The 23,855-nt window shown below is 42.0% G+C and overlaps 1 protein-coding gene across 1 annotated transcript in view; it reads right to left on the bottom strand.

Annotated features, from left to right (window-relative positions):
• The window catches only part of NUBP1 (NUBP iron-sulfur cluster assembly factor 1, cytosolic), an 89,040-nt gene that overhangs the window by 9,958 nt on the left and 55,227 nt on the right, over positions 1-23,855 (bottom strand). The window contains exons 7-10 of the mRNA XM_068244682.1: positions 14,367-14,521; positions 12,871-12,981; positions 10,341-10,443; positions 2,056-2,139 (exon numbers count right to left, since the gene is read on the bottom strand). Coding sequence (XP_068100783.1) covers positions 2,056-2,139; positions 10,341-10,443; positions 12,871-12,981; positions 14,367-14,521 — 453 coding nt within the window. The remainder of the gene's footprint in view (positions 1-2,055; positions 2,140-10,340; positions 10,444-12,870; positions 12,982-14,366; positions 14,522-23,855) is intronic.

The following is a 23,855-nucleotide window of genomic DNA, read 5'->3' as shown; positions in this document are numbered from 1 at the left end:
AAACTGCCCGGGCTTTTTTCCCCTGATGCTGTGCAAAGCATGATGGGATTTCTGATGTTGTTGTTCTCGTTCTGCTGTTTTAGTGCAATTTTTTTTTTTTTTACATTTTGAATTTGACATTTGAAGCCTAGCATGCGCAGCTGGGAGGGGTAATCAGGACACAGGACAGTTGGAACTGTCTCATGCTCCCTGTCATCTCCTTTCAACCAAAAAGATGGGTGCCCCCATGACAAAGATGGCAGCCCCCATGAATCACAAACATTTGCCTGTTCTTTTAAAACAGGTTGGGTAAGAGATTATATTACCTATCTATTCTAATTAACATAACTAATGTAACTTGATGACAGTATGTTTGTTTAGGCTGAAGTTCCCCTTTAAGGTGTTATTCATTTTTAAGGTTACATTTCATACATCATTTTGCAGTGACGTTAAGCTACTGCAGGACAGCGCCAATTGTCTGCACGTAGAAATAATGTATTAAATCATATCCATTCTTAGCTGAAAAGCATTTTTTTGTAAATATATTTCCTACTTGGTATTTTAATTGGCAAAATGTTTTAAGCTATGCGTTTTCTTTACAACCAGGTATGTGCAGGTCTCAGAGTTAATGGGGCCTTTTCTGGATTGTTCCTTCTCATTTCAGCTTCTCTGCACCATCAGCATAACTACTGCAGATCATGTGTCTCATTACGGCCAGTAACACCAGCTATGTATAAAAAGGATAGCTTAGAAAATCAGAGCTGAGAAAAATACGTGAAAAAAAAACAGAACAAAAGTTTGCCTTCTTAAAACAGATGGTATTTGTGATAATTCAGATTAAAGTGAGCATATGATGTCTCCCATGATGCATCACTGCTGAATATGCAAATCATCCTTTGTTGTCCCTGATAGCTAACCACACCTCCAGAACGGCTGGAATGATGTGTCAACTTGTTAATTGTACAGAGCCACAATAATCCAACATGCATAGAGACTGTTTCAGATTGGTTGATCCTCATCAGTGCGTGGGATGGATTAATGTGGCTCTATTTTATTTATTTATTGTACAGTATTTATAAATCTGCAGAGTTAAGAGAAAGTGTGTGTGTGTGTGTGGGGGGGGGGGGGGGGGGGGGGGGGGAGAGGCTGCGCATCCCTAAACACACCCTTCAGGGCATGCATTTTTCAGTCTAATAGAGGCGGTTTATGCCTATGCGATTAACCATTCAATTGCAGAATGTGTTTAGGGATGCGCAGCCTTCCCCCCACTTTTTCTTAACTCTGTAAGTATATAACTATCAGGTTAGCTGCTCCCAGCCCCTCCTCCTGAGTTTCCTGTTTGCATGATAAGTAGTAGCAGTTTTGCATATGATTTGCATGTGAATTGAATGCAAAGTGTGCAGAAAGCCTATTAGAGGTGCTGCACACATGAGCTGGTTGTCATTTCAGATGCAGCCTTTGTGGTATGCGCTGGCCCTCTCCTCGCTGTCCAACAAAAAGTATTTATAAATCGCCAACATATTACGCAGCGCTGGACATTAGTTAAGGTTACAGACAATATTTAGGGGTGACATACAGCAATATGACAATACAGGTATACATGAAACCAGATCACGCAGCACAGTATGAGTACAAGGTAATGCTTAGTCAGTCACTGGAGGAAGGCATGGAGATTAGGCCAGTCGAGTTCACTCAGATCCATAGGATAGGTGTACAGTAATGGAGGTGCATGAACGGATAGGAGACACAAAGTGGAGGATCCTTCCTGAAGGCTTACAATCTAGAGGGAGAGGTAGGGACACGAAAGGTAGGGGACACGAGTGGAGCTGCAGGTTTAGAGCTGTGAGGGGGGTAGGCCAGAGTGAAATGAGGTAGGACTTGAAGCACCCAGAGTTACAAATTACCCATGAAAAAAAGGCTAATTTTATATGAGATAAACACACTGACAATGAGAACACCACACTAAAAAGGTTATTCTAGAACAGTAACTAGTTCTACATCTTGCTCATCTGGTCTAACGTGTTAGCAATACAACTACAGATATGAATGATCCATGACCAATTTCATGGTACTTACTCTGTACTATTGTTCTATAGGACACGGCTGCCGGTGAATCTGGAATCTCAGTGAAAAATGACTTGCCACTGTCACAGCTCTTTCCTATAAAAGTGAAGCACAAATAAATATATTCTTGCAAATGCAATGGTCATTTAATGCAGCAGACATAACAGGTACTCTACAGATATACAGTCATGTCTGATTATTGTACATGCATAACAATTTCAGCTGGATCCCAGTTTCGAAATGTGTAAAGCTATGTCTTTATGCTAGATAAAAGCTGTGAGTGTGAATGATTCCCAACAAACATTTATGAACAGTGTGATGTACATCAGATCTGTACATACCGGAACAACGTTCATTCCTAAGTTCAGCAGTGAATTCGAGGATGTGGCTTCACTTGAGAAGAGGATACAATTACGATAAACCAGAAGTGGGTATCACTAGTGAGCCAATACTCATTCCTACACATGGTTTTTAGTAGTGTAAAGTAGCCATCTGGCGTACATTTACTTTTCACGCTAATGAGTTTGGTGCGAGCGGTAGTCGTTGGTATGATATCGGTAGTTTTAATCACTTCAGATTATTTGACATGACTCTTGTCCTAATTTGTCTCAGTCAAGACTCTCACATGTGTGGGGACTCTCACATACTAGAGTCCCCACACATGCTGCGCCCCCCCCCCCCCCCCCCCACACACACACACATGCACGCCCCTGTCGTTACGGCACGTGTGTTCAACAGTTATAAAGTGAATGATTGCTGCTTAACCATCTTGGGTGACGGTTCAGGGACCCACTGCTGTACAGATGCATCACTAGGCTGTTCCCTAGCAATGTATCTGTACAGCACTGGGGTCCCCAAACTATGCGCATAGTGATCGCATACAGACACAGAAACTGGATGCAGGGATCACGCCAGTCTGGTGAACACAGTTGTCCACTATAGACAGCCAGAGACACTTTTTAGAAGTTTTCTGCCCTTTGAGTATGAGCTGCTTGCTAACTGTGTACCACTCTTTTAGTAAGGGCAAAGGGCTTTATTGGCTGACAACATCAACCACATGTTCATGCTAAGGACATCAGCGCTACACAGTGTGATCCAAGAACCAGGGCTTGCGTCTCAGAGGCTAGGGGGATCATCAATGGCACCAGAGGTGGTACCAATCCATTTAATGGGAAATGATAAAACATGCAGCCAACTTCATAGCAAAGGTCAACTAGGTTAGAAAACTAGGTGGAAAGCAAGAAAAATACTGTAAAACATAGCTTCTTTTGAGTAATGATTTTAAGTTGTGGCAGTTGTAGGTTTAACCAGTTACCGTATTATGTACAATATATATACGCCCCCAGAGACGTCATCTTAGCTCCAGGGGCATAGATATATGTATAGACGCTGCGGGCGCTCCTGCTCGGTTGTTCATATCGCCACCCATTAGCCCGTAGATCAGTGAATGGGAATGCGGTTCCCATCCATTGATCTAACTGCCCGTAATCAATAAAACCAGCATCAAGGACATTCCGTTTTCATTGACTAGAACAGTAAGTGAAAGCATACACGTGTTACTTATGGTAACACGTGTATGCAGTAAAACACACACGATCAAAATAAACTGGGGGGACATCTAGTAGCCAAATAGTAAAATTACACCTACATACACATCCCATGAAATAAAACACCCAATAATTAACCCCTTACCTCCCCTCCAATAGTTACCAAAATAAAACACTTCAATTTAAAAAAAAAATTACATTAAAAAAAATTGCATAAATAGTTACTTTAGGGACTCAGCTTTTCTAATATGTATGTCATAAGGGTATATTACTGTTAGTTTTGCAATTAAAAAAGAAGGCTTATAATTAGTGGTGGATGTAAAACTAAAAAAAAAATACACCTTTTTTCCAAATAAAATATTGTCTCCATACATTGTGATAGGGACATATTTAAATGGTGTAATAAACTGAACAAATGGGCAAATAAAATATGTGGGTTTTAATTATGGTAGCATGTATTATTTTAAAACTAATGGCCAAACACTGAAAAATAATTAAGTTTTTTTTTTATTCCTATTATTCCCGTTAAAATGCATTTAACATAAAATAATTCTTAAGCTGGCCACTAACGGTCCAATTTCTAGCGAAAAATCGTTCGAGCGATCAGAAAGTCTGATCGGATTGGTTGTAAATAATCTCCATTGGTGGACACAATCCATTATGAACGAGTGAAAAAAATGTCGCCCGAATGAATTTTCGTCCAACGAAAATTTGGATTTTCTTGGTGGTCGTGATCGATGGGAAGCAATGATTGGTTAGTTGATGGTGTAGTGAACGATTTTTCGTCCGATCAGAATTTCTGATTGCTCAAACGATTTTTCGCTAGAAATTGGACCGTTAGTGGCCACCTTTAGCAATACGTACCACCAAAAGAAAGCCTAATTGGTGGCGAAAAATTGGCATTTTGTTGTGATAAGTAGCTATAAAGTTATTGGCCAATGAAAGATGAAAATTGCTCTTGTCCATAAGGGAAAAAAACCCTCAGTGGTGACCTGGTTAATGACACAGTTTTGCATCTCACAAATGCACTGCATCCATACATGTGTGAGTAACACAGTAAACTAAATAGACAAACATGACTACATTGGGCACAAATATAACCAGTTTGCAGAGTTTGCCCTCCCAAGTCAATACTGTATAAATAACAGAGAACAAAATATTTGCATATCTGTGTGCATGTGGTCCTCTTACACTTAATTATTTTTTCAAAATTACAACAAAAAAAGCTTACTGCTGTTACCTGTGAATATGATAACAGTGAGGTTTACATATGAAAAGTGTGAGACAGGAGAGCAGGGTTTGAATCTTGGCTCTTCCTGTTCTGTAAGCCAGCACCTATTCAGTAAGCTGAACTTTGGGCTAGACTTCCTAACACTGCTACTGCCTCTAGAGGGTGCCCTAATGGCTGCAGCCCTGGGGCTTTGAGTCCGTCAAGAGAAAAGCATTGTGTCTTGTCTTGTCATTGCAGAAATCATGGAAACAGACCTTTCCAAACATGTATGAATACATAGTAAACTAAGTGGTTTATACAGTGGGATGCGGAAGATTGGGCAACCTTGTTAATCGTCATGATTTTCCTGTATAAATCGTTGGTTGTTAGGATAAAAAAATGTCAGGTAAATATATCATACAGGAGACACACACAGTGATATTTGAGAAGTGAAATGAAGTTTATTGAATTTACAGAAAGTGTGCAATAATTGTTTAAACAAAATTAGATAGGTACATAAATTTGGGCACCACAAAAAAGAAAAATCTATATTTAGTAGATCCTCCTTTTGCAGAAATGACTGCCTCTAAACGGTTCTTGTAGGTTCCAATGAGAGTCTGGATCCTGGTTGAAGGTATTTTGGACCATTCCTCTTTACAAAACATCTCTAGTTCATTCAGGTTTGATGGCTTCCAAGCATGGACAGCTCTCTTTTAATCACACCACAGATTTTCAATTATATTCAGGTCTGGGGACTGAGATGGCCATTCCAGAATGTTGTACTTGTTCCTCTGCATGAATGCCTTAGTGGATTTTGAGCAGTGTTTAGTGTTGTTGTCTTGTTGAAAGATGCAGCCTCGGCACAGCTTCAGCTTTGTCACTGATTCCTGGACATTGGTCTCCAGAGTCTGCTGATACTGGGTGGAACCATGCGTCCCTCAACTTTGACATGATTCCCAGTCTCTGCACTGGCCACACAGCCCCACAGCATGATGGAAACGCTACCATATTTTACTGTAGGTAGCAGGTGTTTTTCTTGGAATGCTGTGTTCTTTTTCCTCCATGCATAACACCCCTTGTTATGCTCAAATAACTAAATTTTAGTTTCATCAGTCCACAACACCTTATGGAGATTAGGCCAGTCGAGCTCATTCAGATCCATAGGATATTTGAGAAGTGAACACAATATTTGAGAAGTGAAATGAAGTTTATTGAATTTACAGAAAGTGTGCAATAATTGTTTAAACAAAATTAGGCAGGTGCATAAATTTGGGCACCACAAAAAAGAAATGAAATCAATATTTAGTAGATCCTCCTTTTGCAGAAATTACTGCCTCTAAACGGTTCCTGTAGGTTCTAATGAGAGTCTGGATCCTGGTTGAAGGTATTTTGGACCATTCCTCTTTACTAAACATCTCTAGTACATTCAGGTTTGATGGCATCCGAGCATGGACAGCTCTCTTTAAATCACACCACAGATTTTAAATTATATTGCGGTCTGGGGACGGAGATGGCCATTCCAGAACGCTGTACTTGTTCCTCTGCATGAATGCCTTAGTGGATTTTGAGCAGTGTTTAGTGTCGTTGTCTTGTTGAAAGATGCAGCCCCGGCACAGTTTCAGCTTTGTCACGGATTCCTGGACATTGGACTCCAGAGTCTGCTGATACTGGGTGGAACCATGCGTCCCTCAACTTTGACATGATTCCCAGTCTCTGCACTGGCCACACAGCCCCACAGCATGATGGAAACCCCACCATATTTTACTGTAGGTAGCAGGTGTTTTTCTTGGAATGCTGTGTTCTTTTTCCTCCATGCATAACACCCCTTGTTATGCTAAAATAACTAAATTTTAGTTTAATCAGTCCACAACACCTTATTCCAAAATGAAGCTGGCTTGTCCAAATGTGCTTTAGCGTACCTCAAGCAGCTCTGTTTGTGCTATGGGTGAAGAAGAGGCTTCCTCTGCATCACTCTTGCATACAGCATCTCCTTGTGTAAAGTGTGTGGTTGAACGATGCACAGTGACTCCCATTTGAAGCAAGATGATGTTGTAGGTCTTTGGTGCTGGTCTGTGGGTTGACCGACTGTTCTCACCATTCGTCGCTTATGTCTATCTGAGATTTTTCTTGGTCTGCCACCTTGAGCCTTAACTTGAACTGAGCCTGTGGTCTTCCATTTCCTCAATATGTTCCTAACTGTGGAAACAGACAGCTGAAATCTCTGAGACAGCTTTCTGTACCCTTCCCCTAAACCATGATGGCGAACAATCTTTGTCTTCAGGTCATTTGAGAGTTGTTTTGAGACCCCCATGTTGCTACTCTTCAGAGAAAATTAAAAGAGAAGGGAAACTTACAATTGACCCCCTTAAATACTCTTTCTCATAATTGGATTCATCTGTGTATGTAGGTCAGGGGTCACTGAGCTAACCAAGCCAATTTGAGTTCCAATAATTAGTTCTAAAGGTTTTGGAATCAATAAAATGACAACAGTGCCCAAATTTATGCACCTGCCTAATTTCATTTAAACAATTATTGTACACTTTCTGTAAATCCAATAAACTTCATTTCACTTCTCAAATATCACTGTGTGTGTCTCCTATATGATATATTTAACTGACATTTTTGTATCGTTTATCGCGATATTATCCCCTTACTTTTCACCATATATATGCTGCCACTTGGAGAAATCATACAAAAACATGGCCTAACATATCATTGCTACACTGATGACACCCAGCTATATTTGTCATTCAAACCTGGCGTCACAAACCCTACTTCACAAATAAACGCTATGTTTAGCTGAGCTTCAGGCGTCGATGAATAATAACTGGCTAAAACTTAATGCTGACAAAACTGAGGTTCTTGTTATCGAAGGTCAGGGCTCAACAGCAAAGCAGCCCCAGTCTCAACCAACACCTAAGGATAGGGAGCTCATACCTGAACAACTCAGACTGCGTGCACAGCCTGGGAATACTGATTGATGGGAAATTAAGCTTCAGGAATCAAATCTCAGCTGTTGTGAAACATTCCTTCTTTCACCTAAGGAATATTGCAAGGATTAAACACCTCATTCCTTCAGAGGATCTTCCAACCCTAGTTCATGTCTTCATCACATCAAGGTTGGACTACTGCAATGTTCTCTACATAGGCCTTTGAAAGAAAGACCTACGCCGCTTGCAATTTGCACAGAATGCTGCCGCAAGGCTGTTAACGAGCCAACCCCGCCATTACCACATAACACCAACCCTGTGTTTACTCCACTGGCTACCGATAAAATGGAGAATTTTGTTTAAGATTGGCTTATGGACATTCAAATCCTTGCACAATCTGGGCCCTGGATACTTGAAGGACTTGCTGAAACTGCATCACACCCCTCACAATCTTAGATCAAAAGGATGTAACACCTTGGTCACCCCCAGAGTCCACCTCAAAACCTTTGGAGACAGAGCCTTCTGTCATGCTGCCCCTAGACTTTGGAACTCCCTGCCACACGCAATCAGGATAGCACCATTCCTGGAGGCATTTAAAGAGAACCTGAACTGAAAATAAAAAGTCAAAATAAACATACACAGGTGATACTTACCTCCCATGTAGTCTGCTCATCAATCTCTTTCTCCTCTCCTGCGTCCTGTTTGTCCACTGTGATTGATGGAATTCTCTGTCCTCCATTTTGAAAATGGCCATTACCTCATAATAGCTTCCTGGTCAGCACACTGTTAAACTGTTATATCGCCCACTTGAGCCATAGGGAAACATGGACATTACCTTGCACATTCAGTTGTAACTGACAGCAGCTGATATATAACTGACAGCAACTGGTATATTTCAGTTCTGACAAAATCTTGTCAGAAGTGGAAGGGATCACTGTAAGAAGAAAATGGTGAGCTTCTGAGAGGACCTGATGGTAAGGTAAGTATATGTAATATTAATTTGCAGCTACATTATGTGTTTATATTAAATAATTTTACTCAGTTCAGGTTCCCTTTAAGTCTAAACTGAAAACCCACCTCTTCAGTCTGGCATTTATGAACACCTGACTATCTCCTCTGTAACACAGTCCAGCCTGCAACCCTGTATTGATCTGAGACACAACTATGCGCTTTGAGTCCTATGGGAGAAAAGTGCTTTACAAATGTTATTGTATTGTATTCAAAGATTTATACAGGAAAATCATGAAAATGAACAAGGTTGCCCAAACTTTCGCATCCCACTGTATCTTTATTATTGCAATAAGGTGCTATTTTACATGTAGGGACTAATTTACATGTCGAGGATATTACTGGTAATAGCTATGTTTTAATGTATAGATATCAAATAAAGCTGGGTGAATTGTATAAGCAGTCTTACATTACATTCACATGTAAGCTGTGCAGTAGATTTTCTCATTCCCTCACCATATTCCACCTGTAAACAGTTCACTATGGGGTGATGAAGCAGTCTGTGGTAATCAGATATGTGTGGATGAGGAGGAGGAATAACACAGCACTGCTCTGGCAGTTATGACAGCCAGCCTTATCTGCTATTCTGGCGTAATAGGGAACATCTATAACACCCATTTGAAAAGGGAATCTGTGTAACATAAATTGTAATGCTTTAAATTTGTCTCCTTTCACTCTGAAACTGCCTGGATTCTGAGGGACCAAAACGCAGCTTTAAATTGGATCAGAGATAAAATATGGGGTCATCACTAATGATCTTCTCACATATATTAAATAGTCATGGCCCCCCCAATTGTTTTATGTTCCTTCTCCCTCTCCTATCACCCTCTAATACATTCATATCAAAACTGAATAGGGAAGGGAGGAGGTATTACACACCAGGGAACTTTTTAGGGGAGGGAGGATATGGGCACCAGACACCAGAGAACTGTATAAAGAGGGGGGGGGGGGGTGAGACACTAGACACCAGGAAGCTGTATAAGGGAGGGATGGGGCCATTGAGACACCAGATAACTTTATAAGGGAGGCATGTGGCTACTAAACATTGAGGTTGGCCTGAAAACTTGACCCCAGTGTTCAATTTCAGCTTAATTAGTATTTGAGTAACACCCCTGGTCTAATTATATTAGCCTCTCTCCCTCATCTATCTACCACCACAGCTCTCCTGGTTCAAAGATTGCAAGTGCAGCTCTCCCAGAATCTATTTTTGTTTTGCAGGTTGCATTTGTGTTTTAGGCTTTTTGCCTTTTTGAGGTTGCGTTTGTGCTTTGAATTTGATACAGGTACCCACTTTATTTGCTTTAAAAAGCTTACATTATGACTCTGTGGACTGGACTTTTTTTTATAGCATTAAATCACATAAATAAGCCCCCCCCCCCCCTTGAAAAAAGTCAGTGTTCTATAATCTAAAATATATATATATATATATATATATATATATATATATATATATATATATATATATATATATATATATATATATATACATATATATATAAAGTGTAGCAATAAACAAACAGTGAAAGATCAGCATGTCTGCTAATCTACAATACAGTGTTTCTCCTGTCCTGTAGCAGTCAAGGTAGACAGCATATGACTTACCTATACTTGGGTCTAAAGGCACCTTTCCGAGCAGGGGAATGTTAAGGTCGTTGCACATTTTTTCTGCTCCACCCGTCGTTGGTGGGAATATCTGTGATTCATTCTAAAGAAAGGGTACAAAAATAAATTATAACTTAACTTTTCACATTCACCGATCTAAAGCTATTTTGTTACAATCAACTTCTCTGTCTACCTCACAATTTTGTGGTGGTTGATGTCTCACTAATGGCGATGGTGAAAAGAGATCCAACTAACCATGAGACTATCTGGAACCTCTGTGATCATCTGCATAATATAGCTAAAATGAAAAAGTGAAGCATGGGCACTTGTTTCCTTATCTATATACTGTATATTAAAAGGTAGCATGACAAATCCACAAACCCCTCGAATCTTGATAAAGACTCGAGATTCGTGGATTGAAATCTTTGTGTCATTTACGCAATGCAAATCAAATGAATTCTGACCCTGCGACAGAGTCCCTGCACCTCACGAGAGCAACCTTCTCTTCACAAGATAGACTGAGCTGCCAGAGCAATAGACCTGTTGCTGCTTGAGCCTCACAAGGTGCCTGCATGCTGCCACCATAGCTGCTGCCAGAGACAGAGCCATAGACCCAGCTGAACACTAAGCTGCTGCCAATGCTGCAGCTGTGTTGCTGTCAGAGACCCAGGAACCAAGTTGCCGCCAAAGCTGCTCTGCTGCCGGAGTGACCACAGAGATAACTACCGAGATCCCTCACCCCCGGTAACCCCATCCTTGCCGGATACTCCTGATTACCGCTGTTCAGCACTGAACAAGCAAACAGGTTCAGGAGGAGTTCACTGACTTGCCGGTCTCATTGCGTGTCACCAAACCGGAAGAATCGGAGTCAAGTGAAACGCAATCGGTCAACTCCTCCTGACCCAGTCTGCTTGTTCAGTGCTGAGCAGCATCTATCGGGTGTATCTGGGTATTACGGATTCGCTATGCCGGATTCAAGCACCAACACAAGTAATTAATAAAATAGCTTATTTTTACAATACAGTATAATCTTATTATAATAAACATTCTGGTATAGTAAACTGTGTTAAGGTCCTGGCCAAGCACCATTAAAAGTATATGGGACAATAAATATATATATATATATTGTCCAGCTCCCCTATTTATTGTCCAGCGCTGCGTAATATGTTGGCGCTTTATAAATACAATAAATAAATATGGGAGTAACGTCTGGTATAGTAAAATCTGATATAATAAAACTTCTGTTATAATAAACTTGTTTTTTGGCCCCTCTGGTATTCTTTATCTATCAGCTATAGTGGAAAGTGGCGTGTGCATGCTTCATATGCCAGTCAGAGACCTATGAGCCGAGTTGGGCTGACGGCCACTGTAGCCTGCTCGCTATCTGCACACTACTCTGGGCCTGCATGGATTACTCCAAAAGCACCCGCTGGTGAGACCTATGCTTCCTGTGTAAGCTGCTGCCTGATTACTGAGGGAATGGCCTGTCATTTGTGACTTGCTTGTGCATGGCTGCAACGCTACAGTATCATCCAGGCTTCACAGAAATGTGGATAGAGGACCACACCATCAGTACTGTACCTACATTAACTAGTGAGATCTAGACTTCCTGTGCAAGCTATTACTATCGCATGTAAATACCTGCGTGTTGAGCACTTTGAGTATTTTTATCTAGCTTAGACACTGTGCTGTGCTTTGCTTGCTGAAGCATTGAAAAGAAAAAAAAAAGACTCCCAATTATTGACTAAATTAAGATCCAGTACTCGTTTATGTGCTTGAGTATGACAATTTCTGTTATAGTAAACCAATTTTCCCGGTCCCTTGGAGTTTACTATAAAGCTGGCCATACATGCATAGATTACTACCCAATGTTCCAAAACGATCTATTCCTTTCTGAAAAGAATCGATTCAAAAATAATCGATTCCTACCATACACTGCACATCAATTTCCAATAGATTCCAGCAGGGAATCGATTGAAAATCAATCGAACTGCAGAGTTGCACTGTCCAATGCAGTGCAAAGCTATAGGCCATCGATCAGCCAATGCTCTTGCCATGCCTCCAATTGTTGTAATTTTTTATCCTGCCCGATCGATTCTTTCAATCGATTTTTGTTTAAAATGGATCAAAAATTGATTGATCTGACATTTATAAAATCGATGAGTGTACGGCCACCTTAAAGGAATCATCAGGCAAAAAATAAAAAATCAGCGTTACTCACCTGGGGCTTGCTCCAGCCCCTTGCAGCTGACTGTCCCACGCTGACCACTGCGCTCTCTGCTGCCGATCTGGGCTCCCCGCACGGTGCAGTCCCGGAAGAGGGAGCACGACCGCAGATGCTGACACAGCCAGGTCACCCATCATTATGGAGAGGACAGCTGGAGAGTGAAGCACATTGGAACTGTGGAGAAGGACACAGAGACTTCTAGGGGCTGGAAGGAGCCCAAGGTGAGAACATTTGTACATGTAGCTGTCAGCTCATGTATCCTTTCATTTTAACATTGGAAGTGTGAGTTCCCAGGAAGCTAACCTTGCATTTTGGACAAATAAAACCACTCATATTCTCCACCACTCCTATTATTGGCAATTTCACTTTGCGGCAGAAGTTGATTTCTTTCCTTACATCCTGCAGAGACACCTCCTGTTGAAGAGACAAGGAAAAAAAGAAGCAATGCTTGTAATGAGAGAATTATTAGCTTTCATAAACTGCACTCCAGCTTTCATATAAATGTAGCTTAAAAATGTTCTATCTCTGTATACTTAGCACAAGGGGCCTGATGTACTAATTTGCGGTAGTATTGCCATGCACAGACAGCGCATAGCAATATTACCCTTACTTTTGGTATCGTGTACTGCAAGTTACGCTAATAGCATGACCTGCAGAACTCAAATAGCGCAACTGCAACGCAATGCGCGTTATTAACCGTAGCACTTATTTGGTAATGCGCGTTAGCGTATCAACAGTCGCGCTACTTGAGTATCACAGGCCGCGCTAATATCGTAACTCGTGGTACACGCTGCCAGAAGTAAGGGTAATACTGTCTGTGCACAACAATATTACCACAAGTGCATCCGGCACAAGGGGGTTGATTCATTATTGGTAATGCTAGGAAATAGTGTGAGTAATCTCTTGTTCCTTGCACTAATAAATAAGCGCGACTTACTGATCTCTGTGCATGCTGCGCAAGCTAGTGGCAGCGTAATGTGCGTTACTCAGCAACGGCCGGTGCTTTATCTTGCCACGCGGTAGCGGTGTATTGATACCACGATACTTCACTAGCGCGGCTGCTACTACGATAATTAATGGAGTTTACTCGCGCTATTTCCCAGCGTTACCAGTAATGAATCAACCCCAAGGTGTGCTATGCAACTGTGTGTTGTCTTTCTTTTTGTCCATGTAATTCGTTTGTATAGTATTTATCTGTACAGTGACAAAAGATGGTGGAGCTATGTAACATAATATTAAAGAGAACCCGAGGTGGGTTTGAAGAATGTTATCTGCCTACAGAGGCTGGATCTGCCTATACAGCCCAGCCTCTGTTGCTATCCCAAACCCCCCTAAGGTCCCCTGCACTCTGCAATCCCTCATAAATCACAGCCACGCTGCTGACAAACAGCTTGTCAGAGCTGGCTGTGTTTATCTCTATAGTGTCAGTCTGCTGCTCTCCCCGCCTCCTGCAGAACTCCAGTCCCCGCCTGCATCCCTTCCCTCCCCGCTGATTGGAGGGAAGGGACGGGGGCAGGGACTGGAGCTATGCAGAAGGCGGGGAGAGCAGCAGACTGACACTACAGATGTAAACACAGCCCGCACAGCGCGGCTGTGATTTATGAGGGATTGCAGAGTGCAGGGGGGCCTTAGGGGGGTTTGGGATAGCAACAGAGGCTGGGCAATATAAGCAGACCCAGCCGCTGTATGCAGATAACATTCTTTAAACACACCTCGGGTTCTCTTTAAAAGGAAAAAGGCAATGTGTAACCATTTAGGTGCTAGTGATATAAGGGGCATAGTAACTATAGGGTGCTTACCTGAGGAGTAGTGATGATCACTGCACCATCAATGCCAGCTGCATTAAGATACTGCACCACAGAGAGGTGTTCATCAGAAGTCCCTGGAGGTGTATCCACAATTAGGAAGTCCACATCCCCCCAGTCCACGTCTCGCAGGAATTGTTTGATCATGCCTAGATGGTTGAAATAATATTTTTCTTAACTATAAGCGATTGGAAAAACATAAGACTGTAGCCAGTCCTTTTTCTAGAGGTGGGCGTGTTGGGTGCCTGCCCAGGGCACAGTGTGTGTGGGGAGGGGGGGGGGTGAAGGGAGTGTATCAGGGGGCACACTGTTATACAGCTGTGGGGAGGGGGGCCAGACTCCTCCCTCTCCTTGGGCCCTCACTCTACTTCCTGCTTAGCAGAAGTGGAGTAACAGCATTGGAGACAGAGAAGGCCGAATGCACATGGACCTCTATCACATGGAGCCCAGAAGAGCTGCCCGCTGCGATGAAGCTCTGCAATAGAAAGGGAAGCACAGAATGGGGGGCCTGAGGTGAAGGGAGGGATGGAGGAGCGAAGCAGGTAATTTGGGTGCATATGCTACCTTGGAAAAAAAGGCACCTCATCACTTACAATGTAAATAGCGACAAAAAAGAAATTTGGGAGTCCGCTATGTTATTAATTATGAATTTCTATTTTTATCTCTTAGGCAATGCAATTTTTATCTCAATGAAAACAAAAATCTTCCCAAAAAAACAGAAAACTCCATTGCTAATGGGGGTCAGGAAAACGGCGGCATTGGACAGGACTCTAATGGAAACTTGGATGCTGAACATAACAGCAAGCCCACTGGACTCTTGTTAATGGGGGACTGGTTGATTGTGGAATTGGACAGGACTCTTATGGAAACAATTTTTCCTCAAGTCCACACAACTCTATTGCTAATGGGGGTCAAGTGAATTGCGGAATCGGACAAGACACTTATGGAAACATGGGCACTGGACATAAAAGCAAGCTCACTGGACTCTATTGCTAGTGGGGGACAAGTCTTGTGAAATTGGGACTCTTATGGAATTATGGAACTCTATGGGCTTGCTGTCATGTGCAGTGCCCAAGAGAAGTTTCCCTTTGAGTCCTGTCAAATACCGCAATAGACCTGTCCTCCTTTAGCAATAAAGTTTTGTGGGCTTGCCATTATGTCCAGCGCCCATGTTTCCATAAGAGTCCTGTCTCCCATTAGCAATAGAGTTGTGTAAGCTTGCAGTTATGTTCAGCACCCACATTTTCCATAAGGCCTAGTTCACACTAGGTCCGGAAACGTATCTGTGGCTCAGTTTTTCAGCCCGGATCAATACCGGAGCCGCGGATAGCAATGTTAAAAATAGCAGCCGTCTTCACCCAAGAAAAAAAACAGATCCGCCTGCATTTGCGGGGACCCGTTTTCAAAACCTGAACGGATGGTCTGGATTTGCTGCATTTTCACGGACCACAGATACAAGGAGGGGTAATGGCAAGCAATGGGAAAACGGACCCCCCTTTACACAGGCCGTTTTGGACACAAAAACGGATCTGTTTCTGTGTCACAGCCTGTGGGGAAAGAGGGGGCCGCCATGCTGGAGGGGTATAGCTGGCAGGACTAGGGTTGGCAGTGGGCAGCGGGGTTGCCCCTCCCCCTCACCTGAGTCCCCCATTCCCGCTACCCCTCCAGCTAGTTTCACATTTAAAAATAATTTATAATCAATATAATGTAGCAGGCGGCGAGCGGGGAACTTACTTCCTTGCGTCCCACCGCTGCCGGGTCACTTCCTGTAATGCTGTCTTCTGATGTTCATTAGATGGCATTACAGGAAGTGACGTGGCAGCGGTGACGTTCAAGGAAGCAAGTTCCCCGCTCGCCGCCTGCTACATTATATTGATTTTAAATTGTTGAAACTAGCTGGAGGGGGAGCAGGGAAGGGGGTACCCAAGTGGGAGGGGCTACCCCCTTCCTGCCTGCTCTCCCCGTCAGCATGGCGGCCCCCCAACCCACGGCCAGGGCTGGAGTCGTCCAAAAAAAGCAATTTATCTCAAAATGGAGAGGAACAAAAAAAGGTTTACAAAACGGATCGGTTTTGCAGGGGACAAGTGTGGACCTAGCCTTAGAGTCCTGTCCAATGCCACAATTCACGTGACACCCCCCCCCCCCCATTAGCAATAGAGTGGTGTGGTCTTTTGGGAACTTTTTTTCCCCATAAGAGTCCTAATTAATTTCGCAACTGACCTGTCCCCATCCTGTTACTGTTTGTCCAGCATCCAAGTTACCATAAAAGTCCTGTCCAATGCCGCAATTCACCTGACCCCCATTAGCAATAGAGTGGTGTGAGCTTGCCATTATGTTCAGCGCTCAAGTTTCCATAAGAATCCTGTCCAATGCCACTATATACCTGTCCCCCATTAGCAAGAGTTGTGCAGCATTGTGGAAAATTTTTTGTTTTCACTAGAGTCCTGCCCAGTTCCATAATAGGCCTGTCCCTCCATTAGCAATAGAGTTACGTTGGTTTGCCATTATGTGCAGCGCCCAAATTTCCATAACATAGTCCTGTCCAATAATGCAATTCACCTTCCTCTAAGCTATACAGTTCTGTGGGCTTGCCGTTGCCACAACTAAACACTTTTACCTTTTGCCAGCCATTTTCTTTTTTACATGCGGTGCGGCACCACGTTATTTTGTGCCTCCCCAGCCTGCCAGTATGCAGCCCGCAGCCTAATGCAGAGTGGCGAGGGGGGTGCTTAATATTTACCTGATCTGGACGCAGGATTGGCTCTACTATTAGCCTGGTATAGACTGCTGCAGCAGCCCAGTCCCAAGTTATTGTACACAAGAGAACTCATTCATGGCTGCTAATGGGTTAAAAGTTATAGCGATAATTGCTTGGCAGCTCCAAATTGTTTTGTTTCAAATGGTAATTTATGATATGAATAAAGAAGATGTAGAAAATAGGAAGATACAGATATATGAAGTAACAAACAATAACACAAACTTCTTTTCCTGCACCCTTTTTACATGTACGTGGGAGGAGTCGGCCCCCTCCTCGCGGCTGTGTCAGTGTGCCCATTGCTCTCCCCTCCTGCACTGTAATTCCAGCCTGTCCCTGGCTACCTATACTGGGGCACATCGGACCACAAATCCTAAGGGGAGGGGGCTTATACTAAGGGGATACGTGCTGGCTACCTAATATTAAGGGCCAATTTTTAAACCCTCGCCCTGTGAACAATTTCACCTAGAAACTGCCCTGAATGTAGTATATATACTGTATGCATGTGGTTCCACTCACAGCAACAAGTAAAGCTCAAAGCTGTCGAGATTTCCATATGGCGGGATATCATTTTTCCAATAAACTGAACTGTGTATGATCAGATACACATAGACCTAATAATTTCCTTTCCTTAGGTTACAGAAGACAAAGACTTCTTAATGTAGGGTGATTATAGGTTAACATATACATTGATCATTGAGAAAGGCAGAGCATATTTTAATATGGCGATGTAATATTGCCATGCAAGGCTGACTTGTATGTGTCTCTAAAGGAAGGTCAGATGTTGAACAACAGGCAGTCAGCTGATGTGCTATTTGCAATGGGTAATCCCATTCACCTTACTGGGAACAATGATATCAGACCATTCTTTGTTTTAGGTCAAAACACTTGACAAGATAGCAAACAAGAGGAGTCTGAGTGACAATAGTGTGTTTAAAAATGGACTAATATCTGTATACAATGGCTCAAACCTGGCTACATTGAATGTGAAACCAAAACCCATGCAAGGTTTCTATGCAATATTTGTGTTTCCAAAGTCCAGACACAAACACAAGGCTTAGGAAATACCTTTATTTTTCTTATAGCTGGGCAAACCAGTAACAATATGAAAATGTTATTGAAAATGTATACGTGTTAATATAAAGATTCCCTGAATGAATATATCCAGAATGGTATAGAAATGTTATATGGTTACCAGTGTTGTATGTTAAACAATAATGTTAGAGATATAAAACTCTGCAGACAGCACAATGTGTTATAATGAGAGATCCATGGTGGTTTTAAGCATGCCAATGATTTTTGGATCAAATCCAATCTATCTTAAATATGGTAGAAAAGGTCACTGTATAATAAATAATAACCAATGATCCCATCCAGATCAGCTATCCATAAGATATGAATTTTTATAACATTGATTTATTCACTGTTGGGTTATAATAAAACATGATTTTTGTTTTTAGTTTGCCAAATATCCCAGTAAGTCTGATTAGTTAGCCAACAGCACCTACAAAGGGTGAAAGCCAGTATTACACTTGGGTTAAAGATTAGTCACAGAAAGCTCCCATTGGTCACTCCCACTGCCCAGTGATAGGCTAGAAGACTTAATCTCCTGGGCAGGACCATAGGTAGTGAGGGGAATAAGATGAGAGGGGTCATTCAATGAGGAGGATCAGACCATCAGGAGATCTGAGCAGACCAGGACATAGAGGATTCATGCCATCTGAACACAGCCACGCCTAAGAGGAACACGCCCAGAGGCCATCTTGGTGACTATACTTGAACCCAGTTCTGATTTTTCTTTTTAGTCATATGGCTTATCACAGCACGAATATCTGAACTTTTGATTTATTGACGATTGTCTTTCTTAAGTTTATAGTCATTTATAGCCAAAGGGAGTGCGTTCTTCCAGTGCACAGGAATTACTCATTCCGCATATTTGATAAAACCCATTCAGTGGGTATATTTTTCTTTAGATTGACACAATCAATCGTTCAAGAATCGCTGACTGTGAAATCCATAACTTATTTTTCTTTTTGGATAAAAGCTAGACCTTTCAAGCTACCTCCTCTAGATATTTTGATACTTTGCCGCAGCATGTGCAAGCCACACCTAGCCAAATTTAGGACGACTCAATAGATATCTTATTCCAAAATTATATGTATTTTACCCGCTTGCTCTGTGTAGTATCACAGGCCAGCGGAGGTTAAAGTATAGACAGTGGGAAAATTCCTGTCATTTATAGTTGATTGCATAGCGATTGTGGGGCAACGCCCAGTCGTCAGATCCACTGAGTCATCCTAAATTTGTTATATTGAATGGTATAGCTGACATCAGCCAGTTTATTTTGGATAGCGCATTTTTGATTTTGGACTGCGCAATTTTGATTTTTGATAGCCACCATTTTGTTTTTGATAGCCACCATTTTGTTTTTGATAGCCACCATTTTGTTTTTGATAGCAGCCATTTTGATTTTGATAACAGCCATTTTGTTGTCGTTCAATTCATCCATTTTGTCTCCAGAGACCCTGTGGTAAATTGAGTAACAGGGCCGACGGCCATATTTGATGAGTCATAACTCTGCACTGTATTTGAGTTGACTGCTAATTGGTTTAAGCCTTTTGTATTGGTGAATAAGTATAATAACATTTTGATGTTTTACTGAAATTATTATCCAGCTCATTGCTTATTATAAGAATGACCTTATGAGTTTTGTTTTATATCAAAAGCGCAATATTATATTGTTTTGATATTGTAATATTTATTCGATATTAAATTGATATTTTTATAAATTGGTCCACATTTATTTGCATGTTTAAACCAGTACTGTAAAACCTCGGAAAACAAGCTCACACAGTTAGGCGTATGTTTGTATTTTAGCTCCTCCTATTTTCCCAGGAGCATTACATTTACATTTTTGATTTTATATTTATTTTTAAACAAGTTATACAAACATTGACAAAACGCCCGACATAAGATTGGAGGCCCTAGTGAGATCCGTTTACTTTCCATTACTGGTTTAAACAGTGTAAAAACGTTTTATTGAGCTGGTTTTATTGCATTGGCTATTGAATCATGAGTGCTACAGGTAGTGATTCAGAACTGCATTTGGAACAGACGTTCCGAAAAATTGTGGAATTTATATTTATACAACTGAAATATAATGAGGAAGTAGATGAATGGATAAGCAGAATGAGGAAAAGTATAAAACAGGAAGCTGATCATATATTTCAATCTAAGGGTCTGGTGGATCATTATCTTTCATGTATGACCACAATAACCTCGGATTCCGAACTGAAGAAGAGGTTGTTAGGCGCCCTACCCTCTGTTCTATATGGGTTATTAGAGGTAGATATCCTTGCACAGTCTAGAAAAAAAGAGATTGTACAGTTGAGATCCCAATTGCAAGGAACAGAGGGAAACGTCCAATCATTGAACTCCCAGTTACGGGATGTGGAATCAGATCTTCAAATTATAAGGGCTGATAGAGACCAATTAATGATTGATATTTCAGACAGGGAGGTAGCGATCAAAAGTCTGGAAAGAGACGCCGAACGGAATCGTGAAGCGCATCGCAGACTTAAACAGGATTTTGAAGAACTACAACAGCAGTACTTCAAAATCCAACAGGCAGGTAGACTCGATAGATCATCCAGCCCTTGCCCGCCAGTACTCACTCCATATGACCTAAAATGGCAAGGCATGTTGGATCGTATGGAGACGGTATGTAAGACTATGAATACCATAATCGATGACAGTACAAGGGTCCCTAAAGATCAACATTTGGATTCCTCTCCAGAGAGAGATATGCAAATGAGGGCCCCTAGGTATGATGATTCCCATAAAGGTCACGACTCCCTTGCTGATATTGATTCAGATGAATTGGAGGCTGATGAGAGAAAGCGAGAATCCAGCCCTATCCCAAGAAGGGGGAAAGGTACGTATAGGGGGGAGTCAAATAGGGGAAATAATCAGTACCCCCAAGAAAAACAGAGCTCGGCCAGCATCATAAAATTCTTAAACACCGCTGTGCCAAAGTTCACTAAAAAGGGTTCAGCGCAAATAGCATCCCACATGGAGTTGTATGAATCCACTATGGACTCTTTAAATCTGTCTGAAGCAGACAAAATCAGATTTCTCCCATGGGTTTTTGATGACAGATACCGCCACTATTTCACCTCATTTAAGGAGCGAGGTATCATTAGATGGCAAGCAGTTTCACACGAAGTGAAGCTGGAGTTTGGGCCGTATCGCACTATCTCAGAAGCAAAACGAGATGTGTATCGACTTACTTGTCGACCCGATCAGAGCCCCCGAGAATTCCTTTCTGTGCTAAAAAACTCTTACAGTTTGGCATATCGGAATCCTAACTGGGAGTCTCTTGATTTTAAACAGGCATATTATGATGCATTGCCTACCCAAATAAAGTTAAGCATGGCCAATGAGTTAGACTTCGGAAACTCCCTAGAGAAAATGGTTACCTCAGCGACACTGCTGTTCAACATCAGTGGGAGTTCCAACGTAAGCGGGAGGAACACCAGAAAGTACCCAGAGCACAGAGTAGAAGAAACCAAAGTGAAAGCGAACCTAAACCTTGAATCCCAACAGAAGAAAATACCTCCTGCAAAAGTACCTATCCAGCAGGGCCAAAGACAGCAACAAAACCCTAATCAAAACAGACCACAAAATCCTAAAGGGTCAGATAGGGATAGCTCAGGTTCTGAGAACCAGGTCTACCGTCCTCGGTTCAATCGCAGGTATCAAGGATACCAGGGTTACCAAGGAAACCAGGGTAGTAAAAGGTATAGAGGTTACCAGGGATATAGAGAACCCCAGGGGTACAGACGACCCCAAAGATATAGACAATGGGATAACCGACCCAGGCAGCAGTGGAAAAGGAGACAGCACCCACCTAATTCACCTAGGGGTAGATCACCACCTAACTCACCTAGGAGTGGATCACCCGCAGGGAACAGATATGATCCCAGGAACCAGAACCCTCGCCGACCTAATAGGTTTGATCAGCTTGTTGATCAAGTGAACAAATTGAGTGACATGATGGGTAAGTTGGCTCAGGGATCTGCAGGAAGACAGCATGAGGATTTTTTAGCTGGGGAGGCAGGGCCCAGCTCTGCCAATTAAAGGAAACCGAGACAAATCACTATACGGAAATGGATATGGCAATACTAAATACGAGTAATGAAAATGATGTGCAATGTACCGACCTACCCCAGGTCGAGGAAGGGAAGTCTAATGTTCTTGATATTTCACCACAAATGGGTGATATTATGTCATTTGAGCCAGAGCGTGAAGTACCCTCTGTTCAGATTGTCCCATTGGTAGAATCCATGGGAACCCAAATGCCTTGCAGGCAGAATCAGGAGGAACAAGTTCCTAATACCCTGACGCTGCAGAGAGATCATTCTCTGAAGCAACAAATGGAAAAACATTCCAATTTTCTTTGCAATCTTGAACAGGTAGATGGCCGGTATTTTATCGATACCCATCTACAAGATGGATGTATCGGACCGATCCCAGGTTTACTGGATACCGGTTCCCAGGTTACTATTCTGTCTTTTAACTATTACCAGCAGATCTTGAATTCATCACAAAGGAAGCCAAGATTAAAAGCCTTTGACGGTGCGCTGATAAGCGTTGGTGGTAATAGTTTACAAGTAAAAGGCACATCCTGGCTGACATATAAGATCGGTAAAAAGGTCATTAAACATCCAACTTTGATTGTTGATCTTCCATATGATAGATTGATCATTGGAATTGATCTGCTCAAGCGACTAAATTCCATAATTGACTTCATTAATGAAGCAATATGGGCTCAAGTCAATACTCCAATTGATTTTGAGCGCTCCAGCAATGCACAGTCGCAACGCAGCTGCCATATGATTGAGGAAAGGCCTAACTCTGTTGAAATCCATTTCCGGAACAGTCAGATACCAGAAGTCACGATCCTGAAAAACGGTAAACCCGAGGAAAATGCTAACACTGCTTTTCACATCATAAATATCCGAAAGGATAAGATTGAAAAGATAGTCCTTGAAGAGGATGTGTTAACTATTTCCTTTAAAGGGGGAAACCAGGAAGTGGCAGGCATAACCAAGCATACACAGGCATTGGTTGAAATCGAGAAAATCAATGATACTGTGCTGGTTCCCGTGCAGGTAGATGATATTGCTCGGGTAAAATATGCCAAGTTGGACCTCAAATCTGAGGCCAGCTACATAAGCCTAGGACTGCTGAAGCAGGTTACCGACTCTCAGGTAATCAAATTTATCTCCACTCAGGAATGGATCCACGATCTGGATAACGATAACCAGAGTCATAATGTAATTGCAAAATGCATCTTATCTGTGTCTCTGGGAAACAAATCTACAAAACATGTCTTCAGTGTGTTAAAGGAACCACAGTACCAAATGTACTTAGGAAACGACATTATTCACCGATTTGCCATACAGGTTGATCTGGTTAATAATGTTCTGTGGTCCAAATTATCCGGAAACCCAGAGGAATTCCAGGATAGAGAACAAGCCTTGAGATGGGGACAGCGAATACCATATGCAGTGGATATCACTGTCGCTGAAAAAGTAAAAATCCCTGAAGGTTGCAAATCATTTCTTTTACCCATTCGAGTAAAGAAGGGTCAAAAGATGAGAAATGCAGATGCATTGATTTGTTTATCCAATCGGATGCAACAATTAGGGTTGAAGGTAAAACCA

Source organism: Hyperolius riggenbachi, chromosome 7 (assembly GCF_040937935.1).
Source record: "Hyperolius riggenbachi isolate aHypRig1 chromosome 7, aHypRig1.pri, whole genome shotgun sequence".
NCBI classification, from domain to species: domain Eukaryota; kingdom Metazoa; phylum Chordata; class Amphibia; order Anura; family Hyperoliidae; genus Hyperolius; species Hyperolius riggenbachi.
The sequence above is the reverse complement of the archived record's forward strand: the minus strand, read 5'-3'. Positions and strand labels throughout refer to the sequence as shown.